The following is a 16,772-nucleotide window of genomic DNA, read 5'->3' as shown; positions in this document are numbered from 1 at the left end:
CGGTAACCGATCAGCGTTAAACACTATTGTCATCGTAATAAATCAAACAACAAAATTGATATTTTGTTTTGACTAGGTTTGTTATGTCTAAGAAAATATTTTTGTTTTTCATTAATTATGTCCTAAAGCTTTAACAGCCTAAAAATCTTTTAATATATACTTTTATATTCAGATAATAATAACATAGAATCGTCTAAAAAAACAACGATATTAAACACTTGCCGTATTGACTAAAATTTTTATCATTACCAACATCATCATTAGCCAAAGGATTTCTACTACTCAATATGGACCTCCCCCAAAGATATTCGACCTGGGTCGTTTTGACATTGCGTTCCTAAACGAAAACACACATTGTACCAAAAATTATTCATAAATAACTAATATTTTCACGAAAAATCCTGGTTTTAGTTTTCTGATTTTTTAACTATTTTGTAGTTTAATGCGAGTACAGCGTGTGCGTGGGTGTATTTCTGACTGAAAGTATGGGCTTGCCACTGCAACGAATTTTCTGAGAGTAGCAGTAGTGGCTTTAGGGCGCGTTAAATAAAAAACACTTTTTATTAATATTTATTTTGTTCGAAACTTACACTTTTTTATTTTACATCTACGGCTCAAGAAACTTATTGTAAAGTGTTATTTCCAAGTAGATAAGTATGTGGTTTTATTTAGTAACGCGATGTCAATGACCCTGTGTATTACCAACAGGTTGTACGATATTTTTTTAATTGCACTTAGTTTCGCCCTGTGCCCTGAATACCTCCAAATAAGAGGGAGAATAAATTATACAGGGTGTTTGACATAGCGTTACTAAATGAAACCACATATTCTTCTTTACCTCTGCTAACATTATGCCATAATCACCCACGATTAAAGAATATTTTCGTAAAAAAAATCATGTTTACATTTCACATTTTTGAAATTTTTTGTATTTTATTGCGAATACGGGTTATACGTATTCTTCACTGAAAGTATGATGGTGGCGCCGCGACAAATTCTCGTCCTGTAATAAAAGCGTCATTAAAGTATATAAAAATAATATTTTCCTGAATATTTATTTGTTCGGAACTTATTATAAAATGTTATTTTTATTTATTACAGCATTGTCAGCCAAGCTGAACTTAATTAAAATATATTTTCACACAGGCAGCCGAGTCCGGCAATGTAGAAGACTTCACGCGGCTATACCTGAGCGAGCCTGGGCGGCTTGGCGTGAGGGATGGGCGCGGGCGCACTGCGACCCATCAGGCCGCCGCCAAGAACAACACGAATATCCTTCACTACATCAAAAATTATGGAGGAGGTGAGATCAAGACATAGACAAGACATTTTCTTATTATACAAGGTATAGTATAATAAGAAAATGTCCTTCAAGTATTTTTATTAAGTAATTGGTAAATGTATTGTTTAATATATTTATATTTAAATTACTTTAATATTACGTGATTCGGGTTGGGTAAAAATATTTTGCTATGGAAACTATCTTCACGGTTCAAATGAAATTAATAATTATATTAATAATTTAATTATTGGTTTTCTAGTTTATCAGTATAGCGTCAACCTTTATGCTTATATTTAGCTTAGCTCAGTTAGAGATGTTTTTCATACTTACGTGCTGATCGCAAACTATGGAAAATATACTAACCAATGTGATTATTTATTAAAAGTATTATTACATGCAATTCAATCATCTACCTCTTTATTCATATAAAACATCATGAACGGATTAATATTCGTTTTTCTTAATACAGCTTCATGCAACTGCATTGTTGCAGTTGTACCCTGAACATCAACCTTCTTATTTTAGGTCATGATTTCAAAAGGAATATTTTGTTATTTCACGCTTTTCAGTTAGCTTTTTTCTATAGGTTATAGTTTTTGTAACCATTTGTTTATTTCAAAAATAATCGTTATTTATTCAATGTTTGTCTTTATTATTAGGTACGATAATATACAATATTAGGTAACTTCTGACATTTTCCGAAATTTCGACTTTAGGCCGGCACAATGTATTTAAATTATTAATTACTTTATAGGCTAACGAAAATCCATGTTTTAATGAAAGAAATACAAATTAAATATGTAATGTTTTTTATAACAAATAAATAAAAATATAATTATTTTTTATTAGGTTAATACTCTGCAGTAATATTAGATAAAGCTAGACATTTTTATTACGTTTAAATGTTATTGAAACAGCACATTTTAATGGTTATTAACTGACCTTTAGATATCAGATTCTTGAACAATTACTTGTAACCTAATTCATTCTAAACCATATAAACTTCATGAAATTATGACTAAATAAGCTAATTTGTTCCAGATCTGAATGCTCTAGACAATTCCAAGAATACTCCGTTACACGTTGCTGTGGAAAATGAAGCTTTGGGTGCAATCGAGTTTTTGTTACAAAAGTAAGTACAAGTTAAATTAAATGCTAATTTTAAACTCACTAGGCTACAAGTCCCATGTCAAAATTACAAACTTTCGTCTCGTCAAAACTAAATAAAACTAATTTAATAATCGGCACGTTAAGATAGTCCCTGTTTAATACCCATATTAACATCAGACTTAAACATTGACGTATATTCTATAGACACCAACGTCCATATAAACTATTTGTTCAAAATCTGAACTAAAATGACAAGCAAAACGTCACAGTTATCTATTTATTCACTTGAACAACAAATAATTTTACTTGACTAATATTTTTTATTCACATTCCGGTTTACACTTATACTCGAGTTTTTATATTATGAGTGTTACTCCGTACAACTACACGCTGTGAATGTTGAAATCATACTAAAGTCAGGTGTACGGATTGCAGTACAGTTGAGTCGAACACAATGAGTGTTCGGAACGCCAAATCTATTACGTAGTATATATCGATGGCCTTAAATAATATCGTAAATCACAGTATGTTACGAGTTTTGACAGTTGAGTTTTTTTTATATAGCAGGTCCGACTAAGCTGCCAACAACCTTTTAAATGTCAGCTTGAGTTAGATTCATTAAATAGTTCAATACATTAAATGTCTTGAGAGAATGATTTATTATATTTACGCAGATGTTAAATATCGAAATGAAACTGTTTTTCGGATATTATCGCAGTTTTTTATATTTTATTTTTCTCTTGACGTTTCGAAGACTTTGCAACCTTCATTGTCACGGGGCGGACACATAAATTATAAATTAAAAACCGTTTCATTGCGATGTCTTACTTAAGTTATAAGATTTAGATATTGATTTTTTAATAAAGGCCTGTTATACCGAATAGTTTATAAGAAACGACAAAACATTCAATTTTGTAAAATATTGACGAAAATTGTTACAGAGCGTTTAGGTCCAGGTCGGTGCGTTTGGAACGTCCTCTATTCATTAATGGTCGCTCTTGCCTACCATTACCGTTTTACAAAGCAATGATCTTTGCGTTACGTTTTATTTTTATTACCATTGAATTACTACACAAGCATGCCGTTCGCTTGACGGTAGCTGATACAATCACCCATGAACAGAATAACACCACACAGAACTTTGAATTACAAAGTACTGTGTGGAACTGCGATATTTTCGTCAACCTTAGACCTAAGAGGTTAATTCTTATAATAACCGGTTGTTTCCACTGGCAACATCCTCCAAATCGGAACACAGTGCATGCACGCTGCTGCTTACCGGAAGAAATAGACAATGCGTGTACTAAAATTAAACCTGCGTTTTAGAGTACTTGTGCGTGAAAGCATTTTTAAAACCATCAACTATTAAGTTAAGGTACATTGTTAGTGTAGTAATTAAATATATCTAAGATTAAGACTTGTTATCTCGGTAATATAAGCTTTACTCTTGAAAATATCTACAGAATTTCAGGAATAAGTATGTGACCCACGTACAGCTATCTCTAAACTTAATAATTTCATAGATTAAAAGGCAATGGAAGACATATCTGCCGCCATGTTCAATAAACGATTTGAATCGCTTTTTTCGATCAACTCAAAAATTGACCAATCAGAACAAAGTATTTTTTTGTCTAGTTTGATTGGTTCATTCTTAGATTCGGATTGAATGTATTAGAATTCTAGAAAATGTCTGTTAGACCATTCAGACACCAGCTTCAAGCTAGTCATGTGTAAAGATGAAAGTTGTCAACAAAATTGTGTATTAACATGACGCGACGAGGGTCATTCAAGCATCCTCTTTAAGTTTGCATATACTCGTTTAATATAATTGGGACAGCTATTATACTTCATAACCGGTATTTCATCATATTACACGATGCAAACAAGCACCTTGTCAGGAAATTCCATTAGTTTCAGTCATCGGTTTCAAAGGCAGGGTCCATCGATAACATAATTATTACAGGCATCCTTGTTAGTGAGCTATTCTTTATAGTGGCAATGTTCATAGACCAGTGGCCTCCAATCATATTGCATTAATATTTGTATAATAAAACAGAATAGGAAAACTTAATTGTAAAATGGAGTGTTATGTAATAGAAGTTAATACATAAATTTTTCTTCGGCCAACGTGCGGACTTCTCGATCCTGTGTGGTCTTATACATACATACTAATATATAATTAAATAAACTCACCCCCAAATTTCTTTTCTTTATGCATGTGCTCCCGGGAGCCCCTTTTGTTCCGATTTATAAATTATAATTCTCTTTGCCGACTCCGATAGTAGTTTTTTCTTCAATAAATAGTAATGTCATTCTTCTTTTTTAATAATATTTGACAGTTTCTTTTACCCCCACCGAAAAGATTTTATATTCGAATACATACTATATATATATTTATGTGTGTTGTGTTGTGTGTAAATTAATTTGGCCGAATCTGTCCGCGCTTCAAAATAATGAACTAATAAAAATTAAACATCCCGCCGCCCGAGAAAGGCTGTGAAAAGCCTTTATCAAATAACACAACAAGCCCCTTTCATTGAAAGTTATACTAACATTCTAAAACATAAGCACGCAATATAAATATAATAAGTAATTAAAAAAAACAAACTTTTTCACTGGAATCTAATCCAGCGTCAACTTCGCAATTTTACTACAGGCCTCAATAAATTCCCTGAGGCAGTCTTTAACCTGACAATTCGGATAACCCCATCAATCCCAGGTAAAAGTTCTAAAACTCTCCCTCTCTTCCATTTAAGGACATTCTCCTCTTTTATTAAAACGAGGTCCCCTACTTTAGGTGGATAAACCGTCGTTGTCCATTTGTTACGATTCTGGAGACAGTGTAGGTAACGGTCACTCCATTGTTTCCAGAAACGTTGACCTATAGCCTGAACTAATCTAAAACGTCCCAACCGCGTATTAACTACGTGTTCGAAATTATACTCAGGCACAGAAAGCAATGACTTGCCGACCAAGAAATGTGCTGGGGTCAACACTTCGAGATCCGTAGGATCATTTGATAGAGGACATAGTGGGCGAGAGTTGAATACTGCTTCAACTCTTGTGCACACTGTCGACAATTCCTCATAAGTCAAAACCTGCTCCCCGATCATCCGCTTTAATAAGGTTTTTGCAGATTTGACAGCCGCGTCAAACAATCCCCCGAAGTGAGGTCCCGAAGGCACATTGAATAACCAAGTAATACTACTCTTGGCTGCAAAATTCTTAAGGCTATTCTCAACTTCCCTATTCCGAAGATACTTGTCAACCTCGTTGAGGTGTTTGTTTGTCCCTACATAATTAGTACCATTATCAGAACGTATCACACTCGGGAGTCCGCGCCGAGATGTGAAACGCGTCAACGCAGCTCCGAACGCTTCTGTTGTCAAGTCTCCAACAACCTCCAAATGCACCGCTTTGGTTGCAGAGCAGACAAAAACACACAAATATGCCTTCAACATTTTTGCATTTCTAAGACGTGAGGCTCTAATTGAAAAAGGTCCTGCAAAATCTGTTTGCACTGTATGAAATATACCAGTTGTGTTTACCCTGTCACTTGGTAATGCAGACATAACTGGCTCATCCGGCCTAGCCTTATACCTGAAACGCGATATATGCTTAAAAATTCGACTCCGAATGGCATGCCGAGCCACACGAATTTTATCCGAATTTGTCATAAAAATACCGTGGTAAGGTATAACGTACCCTTTACCTTCTGCATAGTCCTCTGGTTGCCGATCACAGACAGACGTATGCCCTAATCTTTCATAATCTCGCATAAATGCAATACACTTTTCCCGCAATGCCTCATTCGAGATTAACCGCCTTTCCATAGCCATGAACCGTTTCTTGGCTATCGAAATTGAATCCCCAATTCAGGTTCATCTTCTAAAAAAGGTAACCGCACTATATATCTCCCCGTTTGATCCCGTTGATGCGTTTCACAAAACCTATTTTCGCAATCCGCATCTTCAGGATTAACTAAAACCGAATCCGGTATATCTTCCACTTCCCAGAATTTTTCCAAAATCTGGTTTGTGGTAACATATGCCGCGAAAATGTTTGAGACCGCTCATTACATTGAGATATCTTATGGGTTACTGGACCCATCAATACGTAACCAAACACCGTATTCATTGCGCGTGGCAAATAATCATTAACTTTCACACAATCACCAATCATGATTTCACCCATGAGATCGGCACCTATTAAAATATCAACCGGTCGAGTAACAAAGAATTGGTCATCAGCTAAATAGATACCTCTATACCATTCCGCAAAATTTTGAGACAGAGTTTGAGTCGGCAGGTTATGAGTGATAGTGCCTAATACTATTGCCGTTGTTACCAATCTAGGCTGTTCCGAATATTTAGAACACATAACCAGATTCACACCTCCTCTACAATCACTCACAAGTCCTCCCCCTAAACCCGTTACCGAAATAGAATTGGACTTAAATCGTTTTAATCCAAGCCTTTTAACAACGGTATCGGTGATAAATGTAGTCTGACTACCCCCATCTAGTAGCGCACGAACTTCATGATACTCCCCATATCTGTCCATGACACGTACTATAGCTGTTGCTAGTAGCACTGTCCGCCTATAGTTTTTATTTATGTTAGAGACAGTTAAAGCTATATCATCATCCACTGCTGATGCAGTTACCCCATGATGATCCTTAACAGGTCCCCCTACCCTAGCTGTGGTACAAGTAGCCTTTTCCCCACTAGTGTCCAATTTGTGTGCAACTACCCGATTTTCATTAGCACTTGGTGAACGTGGTCCACCACCCGATCGTGGAACCCCTGACACGTCCCCTGCTGTAACCACCGGCCGCAAATCAAAGTGGATAAGGTAGTGGTGTTTATTAGAATTGCATTTGTAACATGACCAACTCGATACGCACAGATCAATACTGTGCTTCCCTAAACACCTAAAACAAAGCCGAAATTCTTTTACATGCTCCTTCCGCTGGTGTGGATTCAATGCTAAAAATTTCACACATTTTGATAAATGATGACTTCCTTGCTTACATAGCTTGCAAACCATCATTGGTTCACCTACAAACGTGGCATGGTGTGTCCGAGAATTCACAGAGCCACTTTTACTGCTTTGACCATCGCCACTAGACTCTAAGATTCTAACTTCCTTCTCCAAAAACTGAATCAAATCAGAAAAATCAGGCAATTCCTTATTAGATAACCTCGCTTCAAAACGTTATTTCAAACTAGAGTCAAGTTTTTGAAAATTTATATAGAATAAAAGATAAGACCACTCCGATACAGGGAAATTCATTTTTCTAACCCTTTTGTATTCACAACCAAAGTGTTAAGAAATTGTTTCAAAGAAGAATAATTATTGATAACCCTAGTCGTTGCCCACAAATTATGTAACAATTTATCGGCTAATGCTCGTTTGTTACCATATTGTCTTTTCAACAAATCCAAAGCTATGGAATAATTGTCACCTGTGACGGACAAATGCTTAGTAAGACTCTTTGGTTCGTCATCAAGAGACCCCAGTAAGTAATATAATTTCTCAGTATCAGACAATTTTGGATCTTTACCAACCAATGATTCAAATAATTCCATAAAAGATGTAAATTCCTCTAATTTCCCGTTAAAGGTTTGTAACCGAACTTTTGGTAAAATGGCATGCTCGTTCCTCTTCCTATCTGTGGAAGAAGCAGCAGTGCTATATTCAGAAGACCGAAAGCTGCCCTCAGGAAATAAATCTAAAAACTGCCGTTTCACATCATAATATTTTTGGTTATATACCATGTATTTTTGTGTAAACTCCTCTATTTCAAATTCATCCTCCAAGTTAGCTAGGTACTCCATATGACTAGAAGTGAATTCCGTGTAAATGTGTTCCAAATCGGCATATCTTATTTTGAATTCACTTCTTTCCCCCTCCGAACCTAGCCCTGACTGTGAAATCTCGTGAAGCTTGTTTAAATTTAATAACGCTGTATCATACTTCACTTTCAAAAGTCTTAGTTGAATTTTAGGAGGCATTTTAAGGAAATTTAAAATTATTAAATATTAAAATAATAGAATACTCCCTCAGACAATTTGAGGCCCGCAATAAAATATCTATATTGTTATACAAAAGCAAGGAATACAAATACTTCAGGTGGATTTGAACCCGCGTCCAAGATCACACCACACTATGAAATTATACCGCACCAACCGCTAGACCGCTAAGCGACAAGAGAAAATCGCTTTTCAAATACTTTTCTGACATACAATTGTCAGACACGCAAATAAAAAATGTCACCATAAAAATAAATTATTATTTGCGTTTTATATTAATATAATCCCTAAAACTATTATTAAACATTAATAACAGAATACTTGATTTAGTTTTAAGCAAAGGCTCTCCTCACATCACAGTCGAGCGCGCGGATAACTTTTTTGTAACACCTGATTTACATCATCCACCACTTGACATAACTATTGAAAATTCATGCAATACTACAATTAAATCTTCGTCAGATATGTCACTTAATTTCTACAAAACCAATTATGAGGCTGTTAATAATGACCTAAAATTAGTGAACTGGCCTGCAATACTTCACAGTACACATCCTGTTGATCATAATGTCAAATGTTTCTATGACATTCTTAATCCTATAATTAACCAACATACTCCACTCCGTAGACCGCGCAATAATTGCTATCCGGCTTGGTTCTCGAGGCCTTTATTGAAAGCTTTAAGAAATAAGGCTAAATATCATGCACGTTTTAAAAATATGGCAATATGATGGACAAATTACAATACGATGTTACCAGAAAACGTTGTGATTTATTAATAGTAAGTTGCTACAATGATTTTAAAAGAAAGCAGTCAGTGACTTAAAAACTCGACCCAAATACTTTTGGAACATTTTTAAAGACAATTCTAAGAATAGTGCCTCTTTACCTAACATAATGACTTTGCATGACGAAAAAGCAAAGGGAGGACAACGGATTTGTGAGTTATTTTCAAAGCATTTTCAAAGTGTTTATTTAAACGTCAGCAGTTCAAATTTTACTAATCATCGTACATCCCATTATAATAATTTCTTCCATGGTACTCCATACAATATGTGTATAGTTAGAGAAGACGAGGTATTAAAACAACTTCTTCAACTGGATGTGAACAAAGGACCAGGCCCCGATTCGATTCCACCTATCTTTCTTAAAAAATGTGCATGTAACTTAAGTAAGCCTCTAACGATAATTTTCAATCATTCATTGCGATCCGGAGTTTTTTCCTGTACAGTGGAAAATAGCACATTTGACTCCCATTCATAAAGGAGGTAATCTGGATAATATTGTCCATTACCGTCCAATATCCATTTTGTCTGCAATTGGGAAAGTCTTAGAAGCAATTGTCAATAAAAAATTACTTGCTCACTTCCGGCCATTATTAGACTCAAATCAACATGGTTTTTTTGCCTCGTAGGTCTACTAATACCAACCTGGTTGATTATGTGTCGGATATTTTAGATGAAATGGATAGTGGTGGTGAAGTACACGCGATATACACTGACTTTAGAAAAGCCTTTGATTTAGTCAATCATGACTATCTTTTATGCAAATTAACTGATATGGGCATTCACGGGTCATTACTTAGGTGGTGCGAATCATATATACGTAATCGTTCTCAATTGGTTTGTATACGTGGTTTCAAATCTCGGGTATGTACAGTTCCATCAGGAGTTCCTCAGGGCTCTCATCTGGGTCCTTTATTTTTTCTTGTGTACATAAATGACATAAAGCATGTAATACGATCGAAATTTAAATTATACGCTGATGATTTAAAAATATATCGCACTATACATACTCAGTCAGACGAACTTATTCTTCAAACCGATTTAAATGATGTACAAAAGTGGAGTTCTGAAAATCATATGTTTCTGAATTTAGATAAATGTTACCATATAAAATTTTCACGAAAAAAACATCCTAGTCAGACAACTTATTACATAAATAATATCCCACTAACTGGAAGTAAAAACTATACGCGACTTGGGGTTATCCTCGACAGTGCTATGAGCTTTAGATTCCACGTAGATAATATTACAGCCAAATGCTCTCAATTATCTGGTTTTATCAATCGCCAAATGAAAATTTTTAGACAACCGAGCCTAACAATCCTTATTTATAATACAATAGTTCGTGGCATTGTGGAATACTGCAGCAATGTATGGAATCCAGTGTATCAAGTCCATATTAATAGGATTGAACGCATACAGAAACGCTTTTTGTACCAACTCGCGTATAGTGACAACAGATGCTCACAATTTCAATCATACGACCAACGTCTTTCGTATTACTAAATGGAATCTTTAGTTACACGTCGAAAAATAGCAGATATAATGTTTTTATATAAACTTATACATTACCATGTAGACCTCCCCGAATTCCTAGAACGTATAAAATTTACTGTACCCCGTTCCAACAGTCGTCTATGCAATCGTAAAAGTTTTTATCATCCTGTCGCAAGAACAAACCTGGGCCAGCATTCCCCTATTTACCGAATGATCTCTGCATGTAACAATATTCACGGTGATATAGATGTGTTCCGCCTTGATTCTTTAGCCTCATTTAAAAAAATACGTGTATTATATGCACTTTAGAGTCTAAGCAGTGATACTATCACTAATCACAAATCTAATCAGTATTTTGACTGACTTATTTAAGTAAACGCAAGCCCATTTCGCATGTAGTGTTCACATCTAGAAGGGCACAATGTTATTGCTACGTACCCTATTATCGCATGTACTACTTTATATGTTTTAAAATTAATATTGTACCCAGTTTTGTGAACCAAAAAAAAAAAAAAAAAAAAAAAAAAAAAAAAAAAAAAAAAAAAAACCGCATAACCGCACAAAATATATGTATATTAGACCACTTACACAAATATTAATTCTTCCACAAAGAAACGTACACAGACTAGACCAAATCAATTTCGTTGTGAGTGTGCAATGTATCTTTTGGATACGTAATGTATGTCATATTATAATAAGGGAAACGAAATAAATATATGTGTAGCCCTACCGCAATATTATGAGTTTCTCTGTGAAGTGTGAAAAGAGAAATGGCAGCTATCACTGCAAAAATATGACTTTAAACAATATTATCCGCAAAATCCGCAATATATATATTATTCGTGTTTATGATCCGCATAACCACGAATAAATATTACCTTATCAAAGTATTCATACACCGCCAGAATACTTCGAGAAGGAACCGATAGTGTTTTCTTTGTACAGAAAGAGAACCCCGCACATCAGCGGAAGCCGCTAAAAACCAGTATATCCGGCTCGAAGGACCAAATGTTATGTAATAGATGGTAATACATAAATTTTTCTTCGGCCAACGTGCGGACTTCTCGATCCTGTGTGGTCTTATACATACATACTAATATATAATTAAATAAACTCACCCCCAAATTTCTTTTCTTTATGCATGTGCTCCCGGGGAGCCCCTTTTGTTCCGATTTATAAATTATAATTCTCTTTGCCGACTCCGATAGTAGTTTTTTCTTCAATAAATAGTAATGTCATTCTTCTTTTTTAATAATATTTGACAGTTTCTTTTACCCCCACCGAAAAGATTTTATATTCGAATACATACTATATATATATTTATGTGTGTTGTGTTGTGTGTAAATTAATTTGGCCGAATCTGTCCGCGCTTCAAAATAATGAACTAATAAAAATTAAACATGGAGGGAGATGTCATAATGTTGACTTTTGGACGACCATCACCTCAGTCCAACCCGTGATCATGAAGGGAGCGGTCTTCGAAAAGTCGGGAGAAAATTAAAATATAAAAAACCGCCATCAAATCCGAAAACTAGTTTTATTTGAATATCTCATGTGCGTAAACTTAAAAAATCATCTTATTGTATTATCTAAAATGAGGGCGATGAATCGGATCAAAGCTGCAATGTTTTACGCATGTAATGTGTTTGTAGTTTTTTATTACTGATGTCTGACTAGTCGTCCTTTATCTGAAGTTTTGTCACATTAACCAAACCTCGAGCAAAATTTTGCTGTTGGTAGGATGTGTTTTATATCCGCTCGGATATCGACCACCGTACACAAGGTGTTAAAACCCACCACAGTGGTCTACGTAAGTGTGTCGCGTTGCGGGATCAGCCAGGGTATATCAAATTCCAACAGGCCAGCATAATTGTATAGACTGCCGAGGGGTAATCAACTCTCGTCAGTCAACATTCTACTGGACCCAACTCCAGTTTATCATCAGGTACAATGGGATCACTACACTTTGCTCGTATAAAAAATCCAAGTAGTACCACTAAACTAAAAATACCGACAAATCTCGTTAGGTAAACTTTTAATTCTTATTCGAACCTCTTGCCCAACAGCACCCTCGAACTAGAAAGAGATATTACCTCTCCATCGCCTAGAGCCGAGTATCGTATTAAGAGGTTATTTTTCTAGCATAAAAGCACAAGATCATTTTATAAAGAGAGCAGTTTATAAATTCGAAAGAATGTTCCCGAACAGTCAAGCGTTAATAACATTGTTTACTCTTCTGATAAATTTTTGACAAAGATACACACCACTTCCACTAATAAATTACTAGAATATTGTGAGGAACGCCTTAGCTTTGCACCATAAAGCGTTTACGGTAGAACTTCACACCTATATTATTTTTATGCTGTTTTTGTTTTGTTTGCTTCGACCAAATGTATTTTATGTGGTTCATTTTATTCTACAGCCGAAACAGTGTACATTGCTAAAAACCTATGAATATTTTTTACTACACTGCCTAATTTTTAGTTTTTTCGATGGAAATTGATCAGTCGCATATAAAAAAAAAACAAATAATTACCAAATTTAGAGTATAAAATCCTACATAGTTACACTACACCACTACACCCATGCATTCGCATGTCGGCTTTTGTGAGTACAAAGTGTGTGAGATTTTTTAATAAAACACTATTTTCGTTGCAATTTTCATGATTTATAACGACGTGCATTGCATATTCGGTCTTGTTATAAACTTGTTTAAGCGTTAAGAGGAGGTTAAGAATTGCTTAAATAGCTGTCAGAAACATCACCAGCTGCCTAGTTTAAAACTTATTAAAAGACAAGATGGCGGGTTTTGACTTACGGCTAGGGAATGCAATCTCATGAGATTTCAGACCTAACCCCGATTTCGCGAGACCATGAATCCAGTAAAACACGAAATCTTGCGAGATTGAGTATATTTTACGAAAAACATATACAAATGTTATTAAATCCATTCTGATTATATCAACATATAAAATGAAAATAAAACATGCATGTAATTTGGCATACTATCCGTTTTGTTTCGGAATAAAAACAGTACAGCTATATACTATCACATTATTTTTTTTTTCTTAAAATCAGCCAATCATTTCAGTCATGTGTTAAATTATAATCACCTTCTTTGGGTAGCATTGTAAAGTCAACCTTTCGCAGCAATAATTAGTTTTAAGAATTAGTAATAAAGGTTAGTATATAAGTAATAGGAACTAATAAAGTTAAAATTGAACTTCTCAACTTCTTAAAAAATTAATCAAGTACATATTAAAAGTAATAAAAATTGTTTTAATACCTAATCAAATAAATAGAAGGTGTTAATTCCTTAGTCAGATGAAACTTTTGTCATGCTGTGTTTTAAATCGAAAAAGTTATTTTTGAAAATGGCTTTTCAAAAATCACAGTATATCAAGGGGTTTTTTTATTGCTTTAAATGACGAGACAAGCTTGCCGTTCGCCTGATGGTAAGCGATACGACCGCCCATAAACAGCAGAAACACCATACAATACCTTGAATTACAAAGTATTGTTTGATATTCTATTGCGCTCGCCATCCTGAGACATGAGATGTTAAGTCTTATCATGTTCAGTAGTTACACTAGCTACAGTGTCCTTCAACACAATAGTGACTACATACTGCTGTTTGGCGGCAGAAATAGACATTGCGGTAGGACCTACCCAGGCGGACTCGTGAGATATGATACAACTACCACCAGTTCCACAGTCACCATTTTACGTCACTTTCTCTATTTAGTTAGGTCCCGTGGATATATTAATAATGGAAGTGACTACGATACTGAGCAGAGAAACGTAATATTGTTTTTGCAAACCAAATATTTTATTTATTTTTTCATTTAATATATGATTATATTCCAGCCGTGTGGAAACTGGCCTATTGAATGAAAAATCTCAAGCTCCTATACATTTAGCGACGGAACTGAACAAGGTAAATAACTTTATAAAAATTGTATCAAGTCTCGCGAAAATATTGTAATTAGATTTTATTATGATTCTCTAAGTTCTAAAAAAAGTAACGCGTTGAAACAAGATTATATTTTAAGGTATTTATAATCAAAATCTTGTAAATTTGTTCGTACAGTCAGCCAAATAAGTAGCTCATTAAATTTAAAACTTTAAATTACCGGTATACCCTGGGTTTAATTTTAACTTTTCGTTATATTTCTGAAGAAAAAAGGTTTGGTAAGAACACAAAAGTGTATAGGCGATTTAAAGTTACACGCTGGATGCAGCCCGCTTTCAACAGGTCCGTTTGAAAATCTTTAGCGAAGGTCTATGTTCAGCAGTAGACTTTATGTGGCTCATGATGATGATGATTTTAAAGTTTGGAATTTGTTCAGCTACTACTAAGTATTTGGGTTATTGTACATTAATAATTCTATTCAGGTGGAAGTCCTGCAGATCTTTGCCAAGTACAAGAATGACTTCAATGTAAATCTTGGCGGAGAGCACGGACGCACAGCCCTTCACTTGGCGGCCATCCACGACCACGAAATCTGTGCTAAGATTCTGGTAGTCATCATTATTATAATCATTTACAATTTATAGTTACAGACCTTTATACTTTGCCACTGCTCCCTCTTTTTATTTTCTTCTTAGCTAAAAACACCGCTGAACGGGTTTAAATTTTGGACAGCTTTTCTTCCTATATTGAGCAGCATTATATGTATATTATTAAAAATTAATAGTGAAGGTGGTAAAGTTACCACCCTGTTTGATACATCTGCAACTACAAGTATACTAACAGATGGTGTAGTCAAAGATGATGGTAGTTTAGTTCTATAAATAGGTGCTGTATAGTTTCGTTCTTACTGTCTTTTCTCTTGTTCTGTTATGTTAGATACTTAAATATAATATTATTATCATTTTTAAAAGAAGACGAGATTTTGGATTCTAAAATAGATTTAGTACAGCTAAGCATTCTCTTCAAATCATAGATAACCGATTTGGGAGCTGAATGGAAGAAACCATGCAACAACGGGTACTACCCCATCCACGAGGCTGCCAAAAATGCCTCATCTAGGACCATGGAGGTGTTCCTCCAATGGGGTGAATCCAAGGGTTGTACCAGAGAATCAATGATTTCCCTATACGACAACGAGGGAAATGTTCCTCTTCACTCTGCTGTCCATGGAGGGGATATAAAGGCTGTCGAGCTTTGCCTCAGATCTGGAGCCAAGATTTCCAAACAACAGCATGACCTGTCAACACCTGTTCACCTCGCTTGTGCTCAAGTAAGTATTCTTATATAATAATTAGCAACCTCAAATAACGTCCTAAAAGTTTCCACTTAACATTCTAAATCCGTTAATTGAACCACCAAACTTGATCTCGGTTCCAAACTAGATCGGTAACTTAGGTATTTTTTATTATATAAAGTTTTAAAACATTAACTAAGACCAAATTGGATCTCTAACTTAGTAACGCCGCTACTTAAAGGTACTGAGTTTTTGTCTTGTTTTTTATTTACTATTAAACGAAAAGTATATTTTTCAAAACTTTTCTCATAACATGCTTTGAATTTAGTTGTCAAGTTCATATTAAATTAATATTGTCATTAGGGTGCCCTGGACATTGTGAAACTGATGTTCAACATGCAACCGAGCGAGAAGATGGCGTGCCTGACGTCATGTGACGTGCAGAAGATGACCCCTATCCACTGCGCCGCCATGTTTGATCACCCGGACATTGTAAACTATCTGATTTCTGAGGGTTCTGACATCAACCCACTGGACAAGGAAAAACGGTCACCATTGCTTCTAGCAGCGTCAAGAGCTGGTTGGCGTACAGTGCATACTTTGGTAAGTAACCATGCTTACAACTTGTGGCGGTACAATTAATATACTCACCGCCATCTCGTCAACATCGCCGGAACTGCAAGATGATCGATGCGTTGACACAAATGTAGTGATAACACACAGCAATCACGTTAGATGGCGACAGACGGTCCTGGATTACGCTTGCACAATTTGAGCAACGCGTTGCATATATATCACCTCCGAATAGAATCTGCTGGACTGGGAATCTTCCCCTTCCATAGAGGAATGTAACCAC

The 16,772-nt window shown here is 35.2% G+C and overlaps 1 protein-coding gene across 2 annotated transcripts in view; it reads left to right on the top strand.

The window, feature by feature from the left end:
* LOC115439921 (transient receptor potential cation channel subfamily A member 1) overlaps window positions 1-16,772 on the top strand; it is a 75,538-nt gene that overhangs the window by 40,993 nt on the left and 17,773 nt on the right. For both annotated transcript variants that reach the window (XM_037443801.1, XM_037443802.1), the window contains exons 4-9: window positions 1,147-1,303; window positions 2,324-2,414; window positions 14,577-14,646; window positions 15,105-15,230; window positions 15,656-15,952; window positions 16,280-16,519. In XM_037443801.1, the coding sequence (XP_037299698.1) occupies window positions 1,147-1,303; window positions 2,324-2,414; window positions 14,577-14,646; window positions 15,105-15,230; window positions 15,656-15,952; window positions 16,280-16,519 (981 nt within the window). The remainder of the gene's footprint in view (window positions 1-1,146; window positions 1,304-2,323; window positions 2,415-14,576; window positions 14,647-15,104; window positions 15,231-15,655; window positions 15,953-16,279; window positions 16,520-16,772) is intronic.

The sequence above is a fragment of the Manduca sexta genome, chromosome 27, assembly GCF_014839805.1.
Source record: "Manduca sexta isolate Smith_Timp_Sample1 chromosome 27, JHU_Msex_v1.0, whole genome shotgun sequence".
Lineage (NCBI taxonomy): Eukaryota > Metazoa > Arthropoda > Insecta > Lepidoptera > Sphingidae > Manduca > Manduca sexta.
This window is presented reverse-complemented; position numbering and strand designations above follow the sequence as displayed.